The 20,657-nt window shown below is 37.9% G+C and overlaps 1 protein-coding gene across 1 annotated transcript; it reads left to right on the top strand.

Annotated features, from left to right (window-relative positions):
* Nucleotides 1–15,642: 15,642 nt before the first annotated feature.
* Nucleotides 15,643–16,740, top strand: LOC103722584 (non-specific lipid-transfer protein-like 1). Its single transcript, XM_008813188.3, has 4 exons — nucleotides 15,643–15,962; nucleotides 16,046–16,106; nucleotides 16,207–16,306; nucleotides 16,430–16,740. The coding sequence occupies exons 1-4, from the start codon at nucleotides 15,831–15,833 to the stop codon at nucleotides 16,509–16,511; spliced, it is 375 nt and encodes a 124-aa protein (XP_008811410.1). The 5' UTR covers nucleotides 15,643–15,830; the 3' UTR covers nucleotides 16,512–16,740.
* The last annotated feature ends 3,917 nt before the right edge of the window (nucleotides 16,741–20,657 follow it).

Here is a 20,657-nt window from a genome sequence, read left to right as displayed (position 1 = left end):
GTTTTACGGGAACCTTCTACTACCAAAAGTTTGGTCACTAAAAAACTCAAACTTTCTGCCCAATTTTTTCATTGGAAAAAGGCGCTATTCGTAAAAGTTTTCCTGGACTAAATTTTTTTTTAGTCGCTGGAGGTGAACCTTTAAGGACCAAAGTTTAGTCGCCAAAAGTTTTACCTCCAGCCCGCGCGAAATATTGGACTCGTGCCAACTTGGTATTGCTTTTTCGCGACCAAATATGCATTTAGTCGGTGTAGGACAATTATTCAGTAACTAACAAGAATGTTGGTCGCAGATAGCCTTATTTTCAGCGACCAAACTTTAGTCGCCAAACGTTTTACCTCCACCCCGCCAACTTGGTTTTGATTTTCCGCGACCAAATATGCATTTAGTCGGTGTAGGACAATCATTCAGTAACTAACAAGGATGTTGGTCGCAAATAGCTTATTTGCAGCGACCGCTATTCATTTAGTCGCCGAAAGTGGTCGCTGAAAGTGTATTTTCTTGTAGTGCGTAAATGTGCGAGTCGACTCTCCCTTACGAGCCGACTCTGAAACTTACTCGAGTCGTCTCGAACTCTGGCACGCACCTAAAATCATGCTATGTTCGTGCCGAATGAGGGAAAATCACTAAGTTATAATCTGATTTGATGATTATTGAAAAGAAGCTCTATATTAACCACAATCTTATCATCAAAATCAATGAACTAGTGGAAAATACCACTAGGATGGATCAATCACTCCTAATCCCCTCCTAAGCACACTAAATCTCTCTTCACTTAGGGGTTTTGTAAAAATATCAGCTAATTGATCATCAGTGCAAACAAATTGAAGTGTCACATCACCATTCAGTACATGATCTCTTATGAAGTGATGTCTTATCTCAATATGTTTAGTTCTTGAATGCTGAATTGGATTTTTAGTTAGATTAATGGCACTTGTATTATCACAATTAATGGGAATTTTATCTTGTTTAATGCCATAATCTTCCAATTGTTGTTTGATCCACATGATTTGAGCACAACAACTCCCGGCTGCAACATATTCAGCTTCAGCAGTAGATAATGCAACCGAGTTTTGTTTCTTGCTAAACCATGAAATTAAGTTTTCTCCTAGGAATTGACATGACCCGCTGGTGCTTTTTCTATCAAGTTTACATCCAGCAAAGTCTGAATCTGTGTATCCTATTAAGTTCAGGCTAGATTCTTTAGAATACCATAACCCTATATTCTTTGTTCCTATTAGGTATTTAAAGATTCTCTTGACTGCAATTAGATGAGATTCCTTAGGATTAGACTGATATCTAGCACACATGCAAACACTAAACATGATATCAGGTCTACTTGCAGTAAGATACAATAAAGATCCTATCATACCTCTATATAGTTTCTGATCTACAGATTTACCTGATTCATCTTGGTCTAGTTTGCATGATGAGCTCATGGGGGTGCTGATTGACTTGTTCCCCTCCATATCAAACTTCTTAAGCATTTCCTTGATGTATTTAGCTTGATTGATGAAGATGCCTTCTTCAGATTGTTTGATTTGAAGCCCGAGGAAATAGTTCAGCTCTCCCATCATGCTCATTTCAAACTCACTCTGCATCAAGTCAGCAAATTCTTCGCAGAGACGATTGTTAGTAGCACCGAAAATAATATCATCAACGTAAATCTGCACTAATAACATATCTTTGTTTTCCTTTTTCAAAAATAGTGTTGTATCTACATTTTCCCTAGAGAATTCATGATCTAGTAGAAATTTGCTAAGTCTTTCATACCATGCTCTAGGTGCTTGTTTCAAACCATAAAGTGCTTTGCTCAATTTATATACATGATTAGGGTATTGATGATTTTCAAAACCAGGAGGTTGTTCTACATATACCTCCTCATTAATATATCCATTTAAAAATGCACTTTTTACATCCATTTGAAATAATTTGAAGTCCTTAGAGCATGCAAATGCTAGTAAAAGTCTAATTGCTTCAAGTCTAGCTACAGGAGCAAAGGTTTCATCAAAATCTATCCCTTCTTCTTGATTATAACCCTTTGCTACTAGTCTAGCCTTATTCCTTATTACAATTCCATTTTCATCAAGTTTATTTTTATAAATCCATTTGGTACCGATAATTGAATATTCAGAAGGTCTTTCAACTAGATTCCATACCTTGTTTCTAGTAAATTGGTTTAATTCTTCTTGCATTGCATTTATCCAATTTACATCTTTTTCAGCTTCTTCTATGTGTTTGGGCTCAAAATGTGAGACAAAGGCTAGATGATTATTTAAGTTCCTAAGGGATGCTCTAGTCCTAACTGGTTGAGATGGATCATCTAGAATTAATTTCTTAGGATGCCCGTGAGCAAACCTCCAAGCCTTAGTCAGCCCATGATCCATAATAGCCTCTTGGCTTGATGATGCATTTTCAATTAATTTTTGATTATCATCTTGTAATGTCATCTCATCTATCTTTTCTTCAAGAATTTCAGCATCATCATCAAAATTAACTCTCTTGCTAGAAGAGATATCACTAGAATCATCAAAAACAACATGTATGGATTCTTCTATAACTAGGGTTCTTTTATTAAAGATTTTATAGGCTTTACTACTTGTGGAGTACCCTAAGAATATACCCTCATCAGATTTAGAGTCAAATTTTTCTAGATTATCTTTCCCATTATTATGAACAAAACACCTACATCCAAAGACATGAAAATAATTTACCTTTGGTTTCTGTTTTTCCAAAGTTCATAAGGTGTTTTCTTTATAATAGGTCTCAATAAAACTCTATTTAATATATGACAAGAAGTATTGACGGCTTCTTCCCAAAAGTACTTAGGGAGGTTACTTTCACACAACATAGTTCTAGCCATTTCCTCTAGAGTTCTATTTTTTCTCTCCACAACTCCATTTTGTTGTGGTGTCCTAGGTGCAGAAAAATTGTGTGTTATCCCCTTTTTACTACAAAACTCATCAAATAAATAATTTTCAAATTCGGTACCATGGTCACTTCTAATAGCTATTACTGAAGTATCTCTAGCATTTGTTACTTCTTTATGAAATTTCTTGAAAATTGAAAATGCTTGATCCTTATGGCCTAAGAACATGACCCAAGTATATCTAGAATAATCATCTACGATAACTAGACCATATTTATTTCCACCTAGACTTGTGGTTCTAGTTGGTCCGAATAGGTCCATGTGTAGCAGTTCTAGAGGTCTAGAGGTAGAGACACAATTTATAGATTTAAAGGAGTTCCTTGATTGTTTGCCAAATTAACATGCTTCACATATTTTATTCTTTTCAAACTTTAATTTTGGCAAACCTATCACAGAATCTCTTTTAACTAGTTTAGATATGGTGTCCATGCTTGCATGACCTAGCTTACGGTGCCATAACCAACTAGCATCATTATCCTTAGTTTCATTAACAACTAAACATGGGTTGTGTTTGGCTAGATCCTCAAGGTCTACAACATACACATTTCCACGTCTTATTCCTTTAAAAACTAAACTATTGTCATTTGGGTTTGTTATGATGCATAGTGATGGTTTAAACATAACATTATAACCTCTATCACATAATTGACTAATGCTTAATAAATTATGCTTAAGACCATCAACATATCGAACATTATCAATAAAAGTTGAAGGGGTAATTCGTACTTTACCTATACCAATGATGTGACCTTGATTATTGTCTCCAAAAGTCACAACACCTCCCTTCTTAGCTTCAAGGGTGAAGAATTGATCCTTGTCACCCGTCATGTGTCTTGAGCAGCCACTATCCAAGTACCAACAATTTTTGTCGACCTTGGCTGCAAGACACTCCTACACAAGCAAATCATATAGTTTTAGGTACCCAAGTTTTCTTGGGTCCTTCATGGTTAGTAGGGTTGGTTCCTTTTGGAACCCAAATTCTTTTAATTTTTCTTTTAGTTTTCCCTTTCCTATAATTACACACATTTGCTTTATGTCCTAAAGTTCCACAACAAAAGCAGGTTATTTTCTTAGTTTTACTTTCTCCTGCTTTAACAAAGAAGTTACTAAGAAGTTTTTACTTATGTTTAGGTTTATACCCTAAACCCGCTCTATTGAATACCGCTCGTTGACTATTAAGTATCATATTCAATTTTTCAGAACTATATGTAAATTTTTCAACCAAGGATTTGTATTTTTCAAGTTCTTTAGTTAGTGTTTGTTTTTCTGCTTTTAGATCATTTAGTTTTTTTGTGAGACTCTCATTTATATGTTTATTATTTTTGGATTCTAATGTTTCTTTGTTCAGCCTTTCATTTTCTTTAGTTAAGGTATTATTCTTTTGTATCAAGATTTGGTTGCTTGTTTTAAGTTCTGCATTTTTTTTGATAAGAACATCTTTATCCTTAACTAATGAATCATACTTACGGAGATGAGTTTGGTTAGTTACTTTTAGTTCTTTGTTTTTAACGTTTATTGTTTTGTATTCATCCATTAATTCATTAAAAGCATCATATAATTCATCGAAAGTAAAATCTAAATGTGGTGCGGATGTTACCTCATTTTTATTGGCCATGAAGCAGAAATTGGCCTTTTCTTCTTGTTCCTCATCCGATGATGATGATGATGCGTCGGAGTCCGATAGGGTGGTGACAAGGGCTTTCTTCTTCTTGTACTTGCTCCCCTTCTTCAGTAAAGGACACTCAGCTCTGATGTATCCCGGCTTCTTGCACTCATAACATCCAATCCCCTCATTTTTCCTTTCCTTACCTTTATCCTTGCGATAGAAATTTGAAGGGCCTCTCCTTTGATGAGAGGATTTCTTTTGGTTGATGAATCTTCTGAACTTACGTACGAGAAGAGCCTCATCATCCTCTCCCTCATGATCTTCTTCTTCACTGCTACTACTGCAAGAGAAGTCTTTGTTAGATGATGTAGATTTAAGAGCTATTACCTTTTTCTTATGGGTGGATTCTTCTTCGCTGTGTTGCTTCATTGTTAGCTCGTGCGTCATTAGGGATCCAAGAAGCTCCTCAAGAGGAAGCTTGTTCAAATCCTTTGCTTCTTGGATTGCCATCACTTTGGCTTCCCATGACCTTGGTAGGCAGCGAAGAATCTTCCTGACAAGATCATTGTTAGTATAGTTTTTGCCAAGGCTTTTTAGGCCATTGACAATGTCAGTAAATCTAGTGACCATGCATGTGATTGTTTCATTAGAATCCATCTTAAATAGTTCATACTTATGAACCAATATATTTATTTTGGATTCTTTGACTTGATTCGTGCCCTCATGGGTCACTTCAAGTCTATCCCAAATCTCTTTTGCAGAATTGCAAGTAGAGACCCTATTGAATTCATTCCTATCTAATGCACAGTAAAGCACATTCATTGCTTTGGCATTGAGTTGTGCCTTCCTAAAGTCATGGTCATCCCAATCCTTTTCAAGTTTAGGTACAGTGACACCCTCTACATAGATGGAAGGGATGTATGGTCCATTCAATATAATGGTCCACATCTCATAGTCTTGGGCTTGGATAAATATTCTCATCCTAGCCTTCCAATATGAGTAGTCGGATCCATTAAAGAATGGGGGTCTTTGGGTGGACTGACCCTCAATGTGGGAAGATCCAAATGGGGTTGTCATTTCAATCTTTTACTCTTAGGGTAGAAGAGTTTAGGCTCTGATACCACTTGTTGCCCAGATAGACAACCCAAGAGGGGGGGTGAATTGGGTTTTAAAAATAATTTTGCAATTGAAACGTTTGTGAATGACTGATTAATACTTTTGCAAGATGAATAATTAGTTGTTATGTGCTGTGAGTGAAATGAGAGTGAGAGAAAGAGACACAAGCAATCACAAACACAATGTTTATAGTGGTTCGGAGCTTACCCTAGCTCCTACGTCCACTCCCCAAGTCTCACTTGGGAATTCACTATAACCCCTCGGATTACAGCCGGTTGTTTTACAAGCTCACAACCCAACTTGTTGTTTTACGAGCTCACAACGAACTCGGTCGGTTTTCCCAGGCTCACCGACTAGAACCACCCCGATTGTTTTTCCGGGATCACAATCGAACCCTTACACGTTGGTTTTACCCTCGGCTCACCAACCAACCTCTACGCACTCTTGATTCAATCCCCTGATTGAATCAAGCAAAGATAAGATGGAAAGAACAGACACAAACCGAAAAACAGAGCTTCTAAAAAGCAGATATACAGCGATATAAACTAGAGAGAAGTTAAGAGCCCTCAAACACGTTTGAGTTGGAGTAGAGTAGGGCTTTTTGAACTGTGAGTCTCCTCTTGAATGTCTGGTCGACTTGAAGGCAGGAGGAGACTTCTTTTAAATGCTGGGAAGAGGTAGCTGGATGGAGTTAATGGCGCTCTTCCTTCTTTTCTGTTGAAAACCAGTTGGCAGAGATAGGATGCTTGATTTCTTTGAGTGGAATAGTGCTTCTCTACCTTGCTACAGTTTTCTGTGGCTATTTAAGCCATCCCCCACGGAAACTAGCCGTTAGACACCTTTTTCTGCTCGTTCTGCACACTCTGCACATCCTGACAATATGTCCGTTGGGGTCGGAGTCGACTCGCGCGATCTGGAGTCGACTCGGCTGTAGAGGGAGTCGACTCATGCTTTTCTGGAGTCGGCTCGGCAACTATTCCGGATTTGAATTAAAGTGACCTCCGCGACTGGGAGTCGACTCAACTTAACCCGGAGTCGACTCGCCAACTTCTGGAGCTGACTTGCCATTTTCGGAGTCGGCTCATCCCATGAAGTCCATGGAGCTAATTTTTCAACTTGGCCCACTCGAGTCGACTCGACAATTCTGGGAGTCGACTCGGCGCTCAGAGCCCGAACTCCCGATCTTCTGTCTTTTGGCTCGTCCAGTCTTGGAGTCGACTCGGACTGTTTTGGAGTCGACTCGGCTCTCAGTTTCCGAAACACAGCCTTCTGCCTTTTTGATGTAGCGCTGCCTTGGAGTCGACTCGAGCTGTCTGGGAGTCGTCTCGGCTCTCAGAGACAATAATTCGGTCTTCTGTTTTTTTGGGGTCGCGCTGTCTCGGAGTCGACTCGCGCATTGCGGGAGTCGACTCGGATCTCAGAGTCCGAAAACTGCTCTCTGACTTTTGCCTTGTGTACCACTGAGAGTCGACTCTCGCTTTCTTTGGAGTCGACCTGCCAACCATCGGAGTCGACTCGCGTTCTACAGGAGTCGACTCGAATCTCAGGGTCGAAAATCGCTCTCTGACTTTTCTGTCTGTAACTCCTTGGAGTCGACTCATACTACTCTAGAGTCGACTCTGTAAGCATTGGAGTCGACTCGCGCACTTCAGGAGTCGACTCGCTGACAGGTTTTGAGTTGAGTCTTTCTGTTCGTCTGTCTGTTCTCAGTCGGAGTCGACTCGTAATGATCCGGAGTCGACTCGAGCCTGTGCCAGGGATTCTGATACGCTTGGAGTCGACTCGTACTTTTCTGGAGTCGACTCGAGTCTCAGACTTTGGCTCAAACTGACTTCTTAACTTATCAAAAATATCTTGAACCAAATCTAGAAACACTTAGACAAGATTTTCACTGAAACACTCAATTGAATTCATTAGTAAACAAAAGATATACTCAAATGCTTTGAGCTCATCAAAATCAAATAGGGTTTTAATCAATCACTCCACAATGCAGGATGCTTTCGTCTGGTGTTCCTCTGAATACTGAAATTATCCTTCATTATATGATAGCTTTTTGAGCTATCTAATTGTGATTAGGTTGGCCGAGCCTTCCTCAGACCTGATCATACATTAGGTAGTGTCATCGAGTTAGTTCATTAATGGTTGGAGCTAACCAGGATTTTCAGTGAAGGCCTCCGCCTACTGATTACCACCTAGGGCAAAATTGATTACTAGAAATTGTTTAGAGAAACAATTGGTAATGTACCTACTCTTAGATGCACATGGGTTGGCCGAGCCTTCCTCGGGCCCATATGCAGTCTATGCGGATTCTAGTACCCACTAGAGAATTAAAGTAATTCCTCGAATTAAAGGTAGAGGCTGTTAATTCGATTAAAATAGTGGGAGAAAACTTTAAACTAAAGTCCAAGTTTTTAGGATTAAATAAATCATATACTGACTAGTTGGGTTTTCCTTTATTTTTCAGATTTGGCTAACTCATTGTCCCTCCGAACACTATTATACAATGATAAGCTTAATGGACCTAACTTCAATAGCTGGTATCGAAAGTTGAAAATAGTATTAGAGCATGAGTAGATCATGTATGTGATATTGGATCCAGCACCTGAGGAACTTGCAGCCAATGCACCACGTGCAAGCAGAGACGCTTATCAGAAGTGGCTCAACGATCGCACTACAGTGCGCTGCATCATGAGGGCCTCGATGAATGACGAGTTTAGTCATAAATTCGAGGAAGCGTAGCCAGTGAAAATCCTTCAAATGTTGAAGGAGTCTTTCGGTACAGCTGATGATGTCGAACGACATAAGACCTCCTGCGCTATATTCAATGCCCGCATGAGGGAAGGGGCATCGGTCACCAATCATGTATTGTACATGGTCGAACAAATCGATCGCCTGAGTAAACTTGGCTTTCCTTTGCATGAGCAATTGAGCAAGGATGTCATTTTGAACTCACTTCCTAAGTCCTACCTGACCTTCCTTAGTCATTATAGAATGACTAAACCTGAAATATCATATTATGGTTTGCTAGGTTTACTGCAAACCTATGAGAAGGATTACCAACTCAAAAAGGAGTCGGTGAATATGGTAAGTGGAACTTCTGTAGGACTTTCTTTCTTTAAGAAAGGAAAGAAGAAAATGGTGCAGAAAGCTCGTGCTTAGGTCTCTAAGCCCAGCCAGACTAAGAAGCATAAAGCCAATAAGAACAAGCTAGAGTGCTTCTTCTGTAAGAATGGGTCATTGGAAGCGAAACTGTCCGGCTTACATAGCGTCCCTTGATCCACACAGGCCTAAGAAGAAAAAGCAGCAAACAGTTGCTGCACAAGGTAATTATATGATAACACCTTATAATTTTTCTGTTTATGATTCTACTGCTTGGGTATTGGATACCGGAAGTCCAATTAATATTTGCAATTCATTGCAGGGATTTCAAGTTAGTAGAAGATTCAAGAATGGCGAAAAATTCCTGAACATTGGAGATAGAAGATCAGTTCCAGTCTTAGCTTTAGGAGTCATTGAGCTTGTTTTTGAATCTAGAGTAGTCATATTAGATGATTGTCATTATTGTCCAGCATTTTTTATGAATATCATCTCTGTAGGCCTTTTGGCCAAAAATGGTTATTGTTTATCAATAAAAGAAAATTTTTGTGATATCATTCTAAATGGTATTAAAAATTTTCGTGGACAATTGAAACATGACATTTATACTCTATCACTGCCTGTGAATGTAATGTACACTTCTAATAAATGCCCTAAGTTAGATAATGTCAATGAAGCCTATTTGTGGTATTACCAGCTAGGTCACATAAATAAAAATAGGATAAACAGGTTAGCCCAACAGGGCATTTTAGAAATCAATGATTGTGAATCATTGCCAACTTATGAATCCTGTCTTCTGGGTAAGATGACCAAGTCACCTTTTTCTGGAAAGGGCGAATGAGCTAGCGATGTTCTTGGCCTCATATATACTGATGTATGTGGACCTATGAACGTCAGTTCCAAAGGTAGTTATGCCTACTTCATAACCTTCACAGATGACCTATCCAGGTATGGGTATGTCTGTCTGATGAAGCATAAGTTAGAATCATTTGAAATGTTCAAACGATTTCGTAATGAAGTAGAAAAATAGACTGAAAAGAGTATTAAGATCCTTCAGTCTGACCGAGGAGGAGAATACCTTTTCGGTGATTTTTTGACTTATCTAGAGGAGAATGGGATTTTCTCATAATGGACCCCTCCAGAAATACCTCAGCACAATGGTGTATCCGAAAGAAAGAATCGAACTCTGTTAGACATGGTTCGATCCATGATGGGGTTTAATAGTCTGCCTCTATCTTTTTGGGGTTATGCTTTAGAGTCTGCGTGTATAATACTAAATAAAATTTCAAGTAAGTCTGTTGAGAAGACTCCATATGAGATATGAACTGGGCGTAAGCCGACACTTTCATACCTTAGGGTTTAGAGATGTCCGGCTTATGTTAAACGTTCTCAAACTGACAAACTTGGTCCTAGGTCCGATAAGTGCTATTTTGTAGGGTACTCTAAGGAAACTAGGGGTTATTACTTCTACCTTTCTAATGAACAAAAGATGTTCGTAGGACTTAAGGCAACCTTTTTGGAAAAGAAATTCCTTAGTGAAGGAATTGTTGCCTCTAAGGTTGAACTTAGTGAAGTTTAGAAGGTGGAAGATTTAACACAATCTATTAAACCCACAGAACTGGATTCGATTAGATCAAACCCGGAGCCTAATGTAGAAGCACCATTAAGGCGATCAGATAGAGTATCGCGTTAAGTGGACATATACTACGGTTTCTTGGTCCAAGACGCAGATCCCATTGAGCTCGATGAGAACAATGAGGATCCGATCACCTATATAGATGCTATGCAGAGGTCCGACTCTGAGTTATGGCTTAACGCCATGAGATCCGAAATGAAATCCATGGAAATCAATAGTGTATGGATACTAGTTGATCCACCCGAAGGGATAAAACGCATAGGGTGAAAATGGATCTTCAAAAAAAAAAGAGGTGCAGACGGAAAGGTGGAGACCTATAAAGCCCGTTTGGTTGCCAAGGGATATCATCAACGTTATGGTATCGACTATGACGAGACTTTTTCTCCTGTGGCAATGCTAAAATCTATTCGGATCATGCTTGCTATAGCAGCATATATGGATTATGAAATCTGGTAAATGGATGTGAAAACAGTTTTTCTAAATGGAGAGCTGGAAGAAGAGGTGTATATGATACAACCTGAGGATTTTACATCCACAGACGAGTCCAAAGTATGCAAGCTACAAAAGTCCATTTATGGACTTAAGCAAGCTTCTCGAAGTTGGAATATACGTTTCGATAAAACTATCAAAACGTATGGCTTCGTTAAGAACAAAGAAGAACCTTGTGTCTACAAGTGAGCTAACGGTTCCGTGATCACATTCCTTATTTTGTATGTGGATGACATTCTCTTAATTGGGAATGACATTCCTGTATTACAGAATGTGAAATTCTGGCTGTCATCATAGTTCTCCATGAAGGATTTGGGAGAAGCATCCTATATCCTAGGGATGAAGATCTATAGAGATAGATTTAAGAGGTTGCTTGGATTGTCCCAATCCACGTACATCGACACTATGTTGAAGCAGTTCAACATGGAGAATTTCAAGAAGGGCTATCTTTCGATAGGCCAAGAAATTTCTCTCTCTAAGAAAGATTGTCCGACAACTTTCGAGGAGAGAAAGCGTATGAGTAGAATCCTATATGCTTCTACAGTAGGTTCTATCAGTACGCCATAACATGTACGAGACCGGATGTTGCTTACTCACTAGCAGTAGCGAGTAGGTATCAGTCTGATCCGGATGAGAACTATTGGAAGGTGGTGAAAACCATCCTTAAGTATTTGAGAAATACTAAGGACCAATGGTTAATCTATGAAGAATCTGACTTAAAACTTGTGGAGTTTACAGACTCTAGTTTCTAGTTAGACCATGATGATAGTAAGAGTATGTCAGGATTTATGTTTACCCTGAATGGAGGAGTAGTCTGCTGGAAAAGTTTCAAGCAGCATTCAGTAGCCGATTCCGTATGCGAAGCAGAATATGTTGCTGTATCATATGCCGCAAAGGAAGCTGTTTGGATCAAGAAGTTTGTAAATCAACTTGGTGTTGCTCCCTCAATCAACGGTCTAGTTCTTTTGTATTGTGACAATATTGGAGCCATTGCACAAGCAAAGGAGCCAAAGTCTCACCACAGGACCAAGCACATTCTGCGTCGCTACCACCTTGTATGAGAGATCGTGGAACGAGGTGACATCAATCTTCAGAAGATCAATAGAAAGGAGAACCTAGCTGACCCATTCACTAAAGCCCTTTCTGTAAAGAAGTTCAATTATCACAAATCAAAGATGGATATAAGATACTGTACAAATTAGCTTTAGTCCAAGTGGGAGTTGTTGGAAATTGTATCCCAAAGCCAATTTTTTAATTGTAAGAAATTGAATTATGTATATATTTTATTAAAATAAATAAAAATTTATTCTAGCATTTTTCTATTCATCACAAGTGATACATCTTCAAATTGAACTCCTGTGTATTGTGATGAAGTCCTTAGGACTAATTTAGTGGATAAAGGAGGTTTTATCATTTAGTCCTTAAACCAGTTCGCGACCAAATGATGAGCTGTCAATTGGACGATAGCTATGTCAAGTATAGGTCGTTGTATGCCATTTAGTTAGTTGTCCTCTTAAACCAAGGAGTGTGGAGACACTGTATGGCATAGAGATGAGATGTAGGAGTACACCGTCACTGAACAGGACTCAATTGCATATTCGACCTATTCGGACGTCGGGTATCATTTCTAGATGGTCACCTCGATTAGTGCATGGAGTAGTCCATATACTACCGGCTTAGTGTTCGAACCTATTGGAGTCATGCACATCAGTCAAGCTAAGTAGGAAGGTCTTGACCCAATTTAATTAAGAATTAAATTGTGGGTCATTTGGAATTTGGTTATGTCTATATTTCGGATCAATCAAGTTTCAATTAATGTAATTGAACTTGACCAGGACTCAATTGTTGAGATTGGGTTTGATTGGGTCTCAATTAGTGTAATTGGGCCCGATCACGATTTAATTGGGATTTAGGTTTAGAACCAAATAGGCTTGCTTTATTACAAAATGGGCTAACCCATTTTCTGTTTGGCTAATCCCCATATCCCACTTAAATGGTTGACGGCTGACCTGTTTTAAAATCCTGTAGACCATCCATGGACCGTTAACAACCGTGGACCCTTAAGAGTTTTTCTCATGAACCGCGATGGGAGAAACACCTGGGAGCAAAATAGAGCCTTCTCCACCGATGCTTCAAAGCCATGCCGCGCCACCGTCCGGCCTCCGGCCGCTCTGCCGTCTGGACCGAAAAGTTCGGTTTTGAACTGGCTACATTCCGGTTAATTTTGATTTTTGAAATCCGGCTGTTATCGGATGAATTGGATGATTTTCTCAACGTTTGTTTTTTAAAACAAACGTTACGAATCTTACATTTAACTCGATAACGACAGCTCATAACTCCTCTTAAATCCTCACTGCATTGGCCTATAGATAGACCAATGTTTTTCTCTTGAAATGGAGAACGAATCAGAGAGGAAAAATTAGAGTGGATCTGTCTGTGAAATCTTTGGAAGAAACTTCATAGACAGAGGCTTCGGTGGGAGTTTTCTAAAGGAGAAAAGGAAGAGAGAAGAAGTGGTCCTTCTCTCTCAATCTTCTCTCCAGTGGCAAGCATCCAGATCCGGCTTTCTAGTCTCCTCTCTTCTCCTCTGCGATCGGTCCAGAATTGAAGTTCTCGGGTTGGAAACGGGAGAGAAGGAAGAAGAAGAAGGAGAAGAAAAGAAAAGTATATTCTTCTAGGGTCCTTTTTGCAAAAAGTGTTTTTTGCAAAATACAGACATCGTCTAACCTTCCTGCGAAGCTCGACGTGCGCGCGAAGTAGAGGACCTGCAGATCCAGGCCTCGCGAAGCGACGTTCAAAGATCTAGATCCGGTCTACCTCGACCATCTTCCGTTGCGGGATCGAGGTATGGTTTACATATTACTATATTTAAAATTTATAATTGTTATAAATAAACAAAAATTTAAAACTAATTTTCATGCCCGGCGTCTGATTTTATCGGACAACTCGAGAAATTTTTCCTTCAGTAGGTTACTACCATTTGAAGATCATCCATCCTCTCTCTTAGTGGCATGACAATAGCTACGCAACGAGGTCCTATCAGGCATGCTAAAGAGCTTGTTTGCTTCTTTTCTCTTCAACCATCATTAGATGAACAAGCTAGAAATACTTGTTCACTAGCAGAGAGTGGCCCCAAGCTTGATGGCTAGATTGTATTTTGCACAGGTGTGCCACTAGCATCTGGATAGCCGAAAGAGATATGTGATAATGATAATAGCTTGGGTCCAGATGCCTTGATCTTCAAGAACTTTTGTTAGTATCATACTGCATGAAAGGAGGATGAGAAGTAGGCTGTAGCCTAGGCTACGTGACACTCTACTGCTATTGGTAAACTAGAACTCTACTGAAAAACTAAATGTAAGGAATTTCAAAGTTAAAAGGCAAGATATTTATAAGATTTTAAAAGGAGTTTAAAAGGATAAAGACAGTAATAAATTAAGGATAAAGATAAAGTCTAGTTCCTTAAGTAGTAAAAATCCATTCTTCGAATTACAATATGATATTTATAAGTTTTTTCTATTAACTACTACGATAAGGATCACTACTTAACTTTTGATACTTGTTTTTTTTGGTTTACACCATATGGGCTACTATTGTTATTCATGGTAGTTACCTCTACTACTCCTATATTCTGAGTAGTAATATAGGTAGTGGTAACGTAAGTGCAACTACTCCATTCCTTCCATATTTTAGGTAGTGGCAAGATAGGTGTAATTATTTATTGGTGTGTAACATATGGCTTACTATGCATGACAATTATCTCTCTTTCACTACTCCAATATTATAGATAGCACTAGTATTCATTCACATGCCAAGTAGTGGCAACTACTAGTTAATTACTCCTTGATTTCCGCTTCATGAAATACCTCATCCTAGGCCGATAGCTCTCACCCTCTTCAATTTATACCACATTTATTTGGACTGCGCCCTCCTGGTTTGTACTTTTTTTGGGTGTGTCAACCCTTAGATCACAATATCGGTCTGGATTATTGTAAACACTTATATAAAAGAAGGAATTCTAATGCTTCTAGATTTAAGATATTTTTGAAATAAATCTAATTAGATTTTTTTATATTAAGGTCCAAAACATTCTAAATGCCTCAAAAGTATGAGAATATTATATCCACTCATCCTATGTTCTGAATCAACTAATGAAAGAAAATACAATTTAGTGGGAAAAAAACAAATTATTGGTTAATTATTTTATTTTTAAATTTGTTATGATTTAAATTAGTCTAATTCTAAAATCTAGCAACTATATGTGTTTTGCATGTGTGTTATAACTAGACTATCATCTTACAAGTTAGAAAAATCTTTATAAATTTGTAAATTAAAACTTTTATATATTATAACTTTTGGACATATATTTTAACTATTGACTTGCTAAAAATGATTTTGGACTTTTATCATATATGGAATCATGGGAATCACAGCATTAGAAAAATAATTTAATCTCTAAAATATAATATTAATTACAATTATTACGAGAATTATGATGCTGGGAAATATAACTACTTTTACATGGTGTTCGGATTAGAATTGCACACTTCCTAAGGAAAAACAATGTTTGATATACCATTGCCGAATCGTATCTGAGATGGACTAGTTTACGAAATAGAAAATAATAAATTTATTTTTAAAATAATGCTATTCTGTAAATCTCATTATTCTGACCATTTAAGCTCACACGTGCCAAACTACCAAAAGTTGCAAGAGCTATCTTTCCGATCCATGAAAGTATGAAACAGTGCTCCATGCGTGTGAATTCAATCTCTACCCATACCTTGGCAGTTGGATAGGCGATATCATTCAATCCCATCTCCCCTCACTCACCTGCTCCCAACTTCCCGCATTAAATTACTAACAAACAACAAAGGAAGCATCCCATTAGACCCATAGCTCTTGCAGACCGTCGCTCGCCATCCGGAAAGAAAGAAGGAACGAAACAAGGAGCAGAGATGGACGGATCGTCGAGCTCTTTGAAATCGGCGGCCCTCTTGGAGCAGATGAAGCTCCATCTAGCCTCCGACGCCGGCAAGGATCTCACCAAGAAGATCGGCCTCGTCTACCAGCTAAACATCGCCCCCAAGGTCTCCCTTTCCCTCCCTCGCCCCTCCCCTCAAACCCTAACCCTAACCATAATTCTGAATTCCTTTCTCGCTTCGCTCCGCAGAAGATTGGGATGGACGAGGAGATCTATGTCGTCGACCTCAAGGAAGGAAAAGTCACCAAAGGTCTCGCCTTTATCCCTCTTTCGTTCTATCTAGGAGCGATTCTTCCTTACTCTCAGCAAATTGTTATTCTTTTTTTGATGCTGGAATTATATCCTTTTAGGTCCGTATAAAGGGAAGCCCGACACGACGTTCTCGTTCACCGATAATGATTTCCTCTCGATCGCAACCGGGAAGATGAACCCACAGATGGCGTTTATTAGGTGATGGGAATTAGAGTTTCTTTGGGGATTTGGTCATGTTTTCTGAGTGTGTTATTTTGGTTAGAAAGAAAGTTCTGTTGCTGAATTACTACTCCTTTTTGTTTTGCCATTTGTTTGCTGCAGGGGTGCAATGAAGATCAAAGGCAGTATAAGTGCCGCACAGAAATTTACACCGGATATTTTCCCAAAGCCTTCAAAGCTTTAAATAGGAAGCATATGTGCCCTTTTCTGATTATTGTCTGATAAACCATGCCTCTTCTCTATATATATAGTTATGTTATGATAAAATAGTATTACTTGAACACAATTGAAGGTTCTTTTCATGTATAAGGATAAGTGTTATAAATGTAACAATTTGGATTGACCATTTAGTGATATTTTTGATTCTTTTGTGATGCACCCATGTTATAATTAATATGAGGGGTTCTACTGAATTTTCTTTGATGATTTAGTTCTTTGGTAGCTGAGCGTTATGCGGTTTAAACATTTATCCTGTTCATTCTATGTAGTCAATTGGGAAAGCTGCGAGATCAATCAAGTCTACTATTCTTAATCTTTAGTGTGTTTTACTTTGTTTGTTCATGTCCTTTGAACTTTTTTTTACTATTACAAGACTTCTCAGATGCAATTTTGCCTTACAACTTTGTTTAATAATTATCAGTAATTCTAGCTTGTAAGGTATTTGGTAACTCAATCTTTCAACTCAGAGCATTTAGTATTTCTGATTTATCTTTTGTCTCACAAACTATTTTCATTTGAATGAAGGATGCAAATTTACTCTAGTGTAATGCTAATAACATGGGTTGCATTACTTTACTTTATTCTTACCTTTTCTCTCCCTTTCAAAGCTATTTGTTTTTTCTGTTAGAAAGATTTGATTAAAATGGAAGTGAATTATCATTATGGGGATATAAAGGTCAAAGATGGAAGTGACTAAAAAAAGGTAAGGATGCACTGACAAAAAACACAATGAAGTATACAAACCAAGCCATAATATGACTGAATAGCCTCTGGAGTTATATCTATACCTTACTTCAATTCTGTTGGCCCATAAATAATAACTTTAATTGTTGACTGTTCTGTCGATTATAATGGTCATCATTTCCTCTGCAGCCTCAAAGGTTTTTAGATCCTTAAGGGGGCAGCAGTAGAAGCTAGGGGAGAATTAAGAAAAGGGTTCTTTCTTTAATACATAAATATGCTTTTTAGGGTCAGTTTAATAACTATGAAGTGCAGAAGACTTTTGTTGAAAAAAAAAGTGCAGAAGACATCTTCTATTGCCAATTGAAGATAGATGCCCTTTTTCTTTGTTTAATATGTTTATTGTTAGGATTTTTTGCATATCACATGCATATCACATGCCTTTTTTGCCCTTTGTGTTAGTATGCTCTAAACTAGGGGACATGAAATAATATTCAGTTGTACCTGTTGATCTCCCAATAGATAATCCAATGCCATGGTGCCCCGTGTTTCAGTATGCTCCAAGCTAGGGGATAAGGAGCACTAAAGTAGAATTCACTTATACCTGTTGATCTATCTTTAGACACTCCACCTTCCAAAGAGTTTGAGTCCAAATTGAATAAGACAAATGGTGTAACTTGAAATTGTATGAAGGTTGCGTCTAAGAAGCTAGTAGCTTTTAGAGGTTTTTTTTGCTAGTAACGATCATAATTGAAAATATTTTTGGAGTTTGACACCATAGTTCGTCGAACTAGTACTGAGGCTTGTACTGTTGGCAACTAGTTTGTTTTGGTATTGGTATGTACCGTATCGAGCCTAGTTATACTGAACCGGGGGGGGGGGAGAGGGAGGCAAGGGAGAAGAAGTGGGAGGAAGAGAAAAAAAGGAGGTAGGAAGGGAGAGGGAAGGAGAGAGGGGGGATTAAGGAGAGGGGGGAGAGGGAGAAGGAGAGGGAGGAAGAGAGAGAGGGAGGGAGGAAGGGAGGGAGCGGGAGATGAAGAGAGAAAGAGAGAGATGGGGCTTATGGAGAGGGAGGGAGGGAGGGACGGCGAGAGAGATAGAGAGGGGCACACCTTATTGGCAGCGACAGCCGGAAGCTCCAATCATAACCTAACCATCGATTAGGGTTGGAGATGTCGTTGAGGGTCTCCTATTATTGTCAACGTCGATCGGGGGTGATGACGTCTTCATCATTGTTCGAGGGTAACAACATTGGTCGGCATTGAAGAGGGCAGAAAGAGAGCAAGAGCAATCAAACCAAAAGCTTGGTGGGGGATTTTTATAAGCCAAACCATCCCGAATAGTCGAACCGTTCCGATTTCATGTTGGTTTAGTTCAGAATAGGCCGAACCGCCTTGTGCGGGTCGGTTAGGTAAACACTGGTTGACACCTTTGTGAAGAAGCCAGGCAAATTAGGGATTGTTATACTTAAAATTTACCAATCCTGTAGTGAGGTCAAGAACTCAACAGAAATATAAAAAGGACAATGATTGTATAAAGGAATGTTGTATTAATCTATGATACAATATGATAAAGATTGAAATTTCTGTTATTGATCAGATAAAATAAGGGTATCCCTGAATTTTTATTCATTTTGATTATTTACTAACTATAACACTAATATGTGTATGGTTGAAAAGTCCGGACAAATTAGTTAATAGTATTTATGTTCTTCAGTATGGAAATAAAATTAGAATGTTGATTTCAAAGTTGTGGCATCTGTTTATGTGTAGCATATAATTTGAGAACGTTTTACCATTGTACAAGTATTAATGAAATTGACTTTTTATCATGCAATATTAATAATTGGATAGAACAATTGATTGGTGCTTGGCATTTATTGAATCCATAGGGGTGTTTCATTTTATCAAAATCAGGTAAGAGCAACCAATTTTTGTAATTTGTAATTATCTATGGAGACTTGTGGCATGGACTCAATGAGGGTTTTGAATGCTATAGTAGATCCCCTAAAATTCAAATGCTTTCTTGCTTGTTCTTGGGCAAACACTATTTTGTGGTATTTTTGCTCCATACCTAATCTAGAAATAGGACAACTTAAATAAAGTTGTACTAATTGGTCTATCATAATTAATCTAAGAATTCGAAGGAATTTGGACAAAATGAGTGGTTAGGGTGAACTTTCTTTAAAGTTGGTTGGTTTGTTTGGAAAAAATGGACCTGCTGAACATGTAACAATTAAGAACGACATTATTAATGTCTTTGGATCTAGATGCAGAACTATGTTAGGGACATGCTGAACTTCATGGTGATTAGAGTTTTGTTCGTTAACAGGATGGTTTTGTTTGTCTGGATGGTAATGAAAATGAATATTTTGGTGCTGATGAAGAAAATGGTTCTGATATTGATTATAACAGTCGCAGTTCTTTTTGATCATGGCTATGGTTATATGCATGTAGATGTAGTGGTCAGATGAGAATATTTCTGATCAATATGCATATCTAACTAATTGGGGCCTCAAAAATAACGGACCTGTACTTATGATCTGCTATATTTCTAGATGATACCATTCACTATACAAATGAAGAATAGGTAGCTGTGATGCCATCCTCTGCCTTCAATCATTTATTTGTTGATGATTCTTTGTACTTCTTACTTATCATGAATTTTAATAGATGGTGTGATGCATGATCACAAACCACTCCATTTATAAGTATAGTATTCATCAGTTATAAGTAATATTTTAACATATATATATATATATATATATATTACATTTTTATATATTTGCATATAATGAATTGTGTTCACATTTATATTTCTATATTCATTGTATATATTTTTAATAAAAATATTTTTTCCATTTTTTTCCTTTGCATTCTTCAACCTCATATACTATGATAATTTGAGGTACCCAACTACTGATATAGGGTACAATATATGTTGAAATCTTTTAATTCTTTACTGTGATTACAAAGGTGTGTTTTAATGGCTAGAAACTTCCTTCTTGCATTCTCTTTTCCTTCTTGACAAAGGCAAGATGGAAGTTTTTATATTTGATTTTTTTCAATAAACTATTCAAAAACATCATTGAATTCTTTATAATATTTGTTTATTATACCTTATTTCCTGGCTTGTTACATCCTGTCTTTTTTTTCATTTTTTTTTAAATTTGAAACTAACTCAAGCCATTCTTTATCCATAATAATATGATGACAGTTAAGCACACTTAAATACTTGCTACTTGCCAAAAAGGAACATTCAAACTTTTTTTTTTGTTTATAGTCGGGCTACTCTCTTCTTTACTTGACATGTCACTTATTTGTCATACTAAGTTGATTACTGTTCATCATCTTCATAAGTGGTACATTGTGCTGTTCATGCATGGTGGTGCATGGCTGACATATACTTCAGGTCACAAACATTAAAATTT

Source organism: Phoenix dactylifera, unplaced genomic scaffold (assembly GCF_009389715.1).
Source record: "Phoenix dactylifera cultivar Barhee BC4 unplaced genomic scaffold, palm_55x_up_171113_PBpolish2nd_filt_p 000957F, whole genome shotgun sequence".
NCBI lineage: Eukaryota > Viridiplantae > Streptophyta > Magnoliopsida > Arecales > Arecaceae > Phoenix > Phoenix dactylifera.
Note: the sequence above shows the minus strand (reverse complement) of the source record. Positions and strands in the feature narration are given on the sequence as shown.

Bases quoted from the DNA above. Each gene is read 5' to 3' on its own strand.
- LOC103722584 (XM_008813188.3), top strand. From the start codon at position 15,831: ATGGACGGATCGTCGAGCTCTTTGAAATCGGCGGCCCTCTTGGAGCAG. The intron at 15,963-16,045 runs GTCTCCCTTTCC...TTCGCTCCGCAG, and splicing joins AGCTAAACATCGCCCCCAAG to AAGATTGGGATGGACGAGGA. The intron at 16,307-16,429 runs GTGATGGGAATT...TGTTTGCTGCAG, and splicing joins CCACAGATGGCGTTTATTAG to GGGTGCAATGAAGATCAAAG.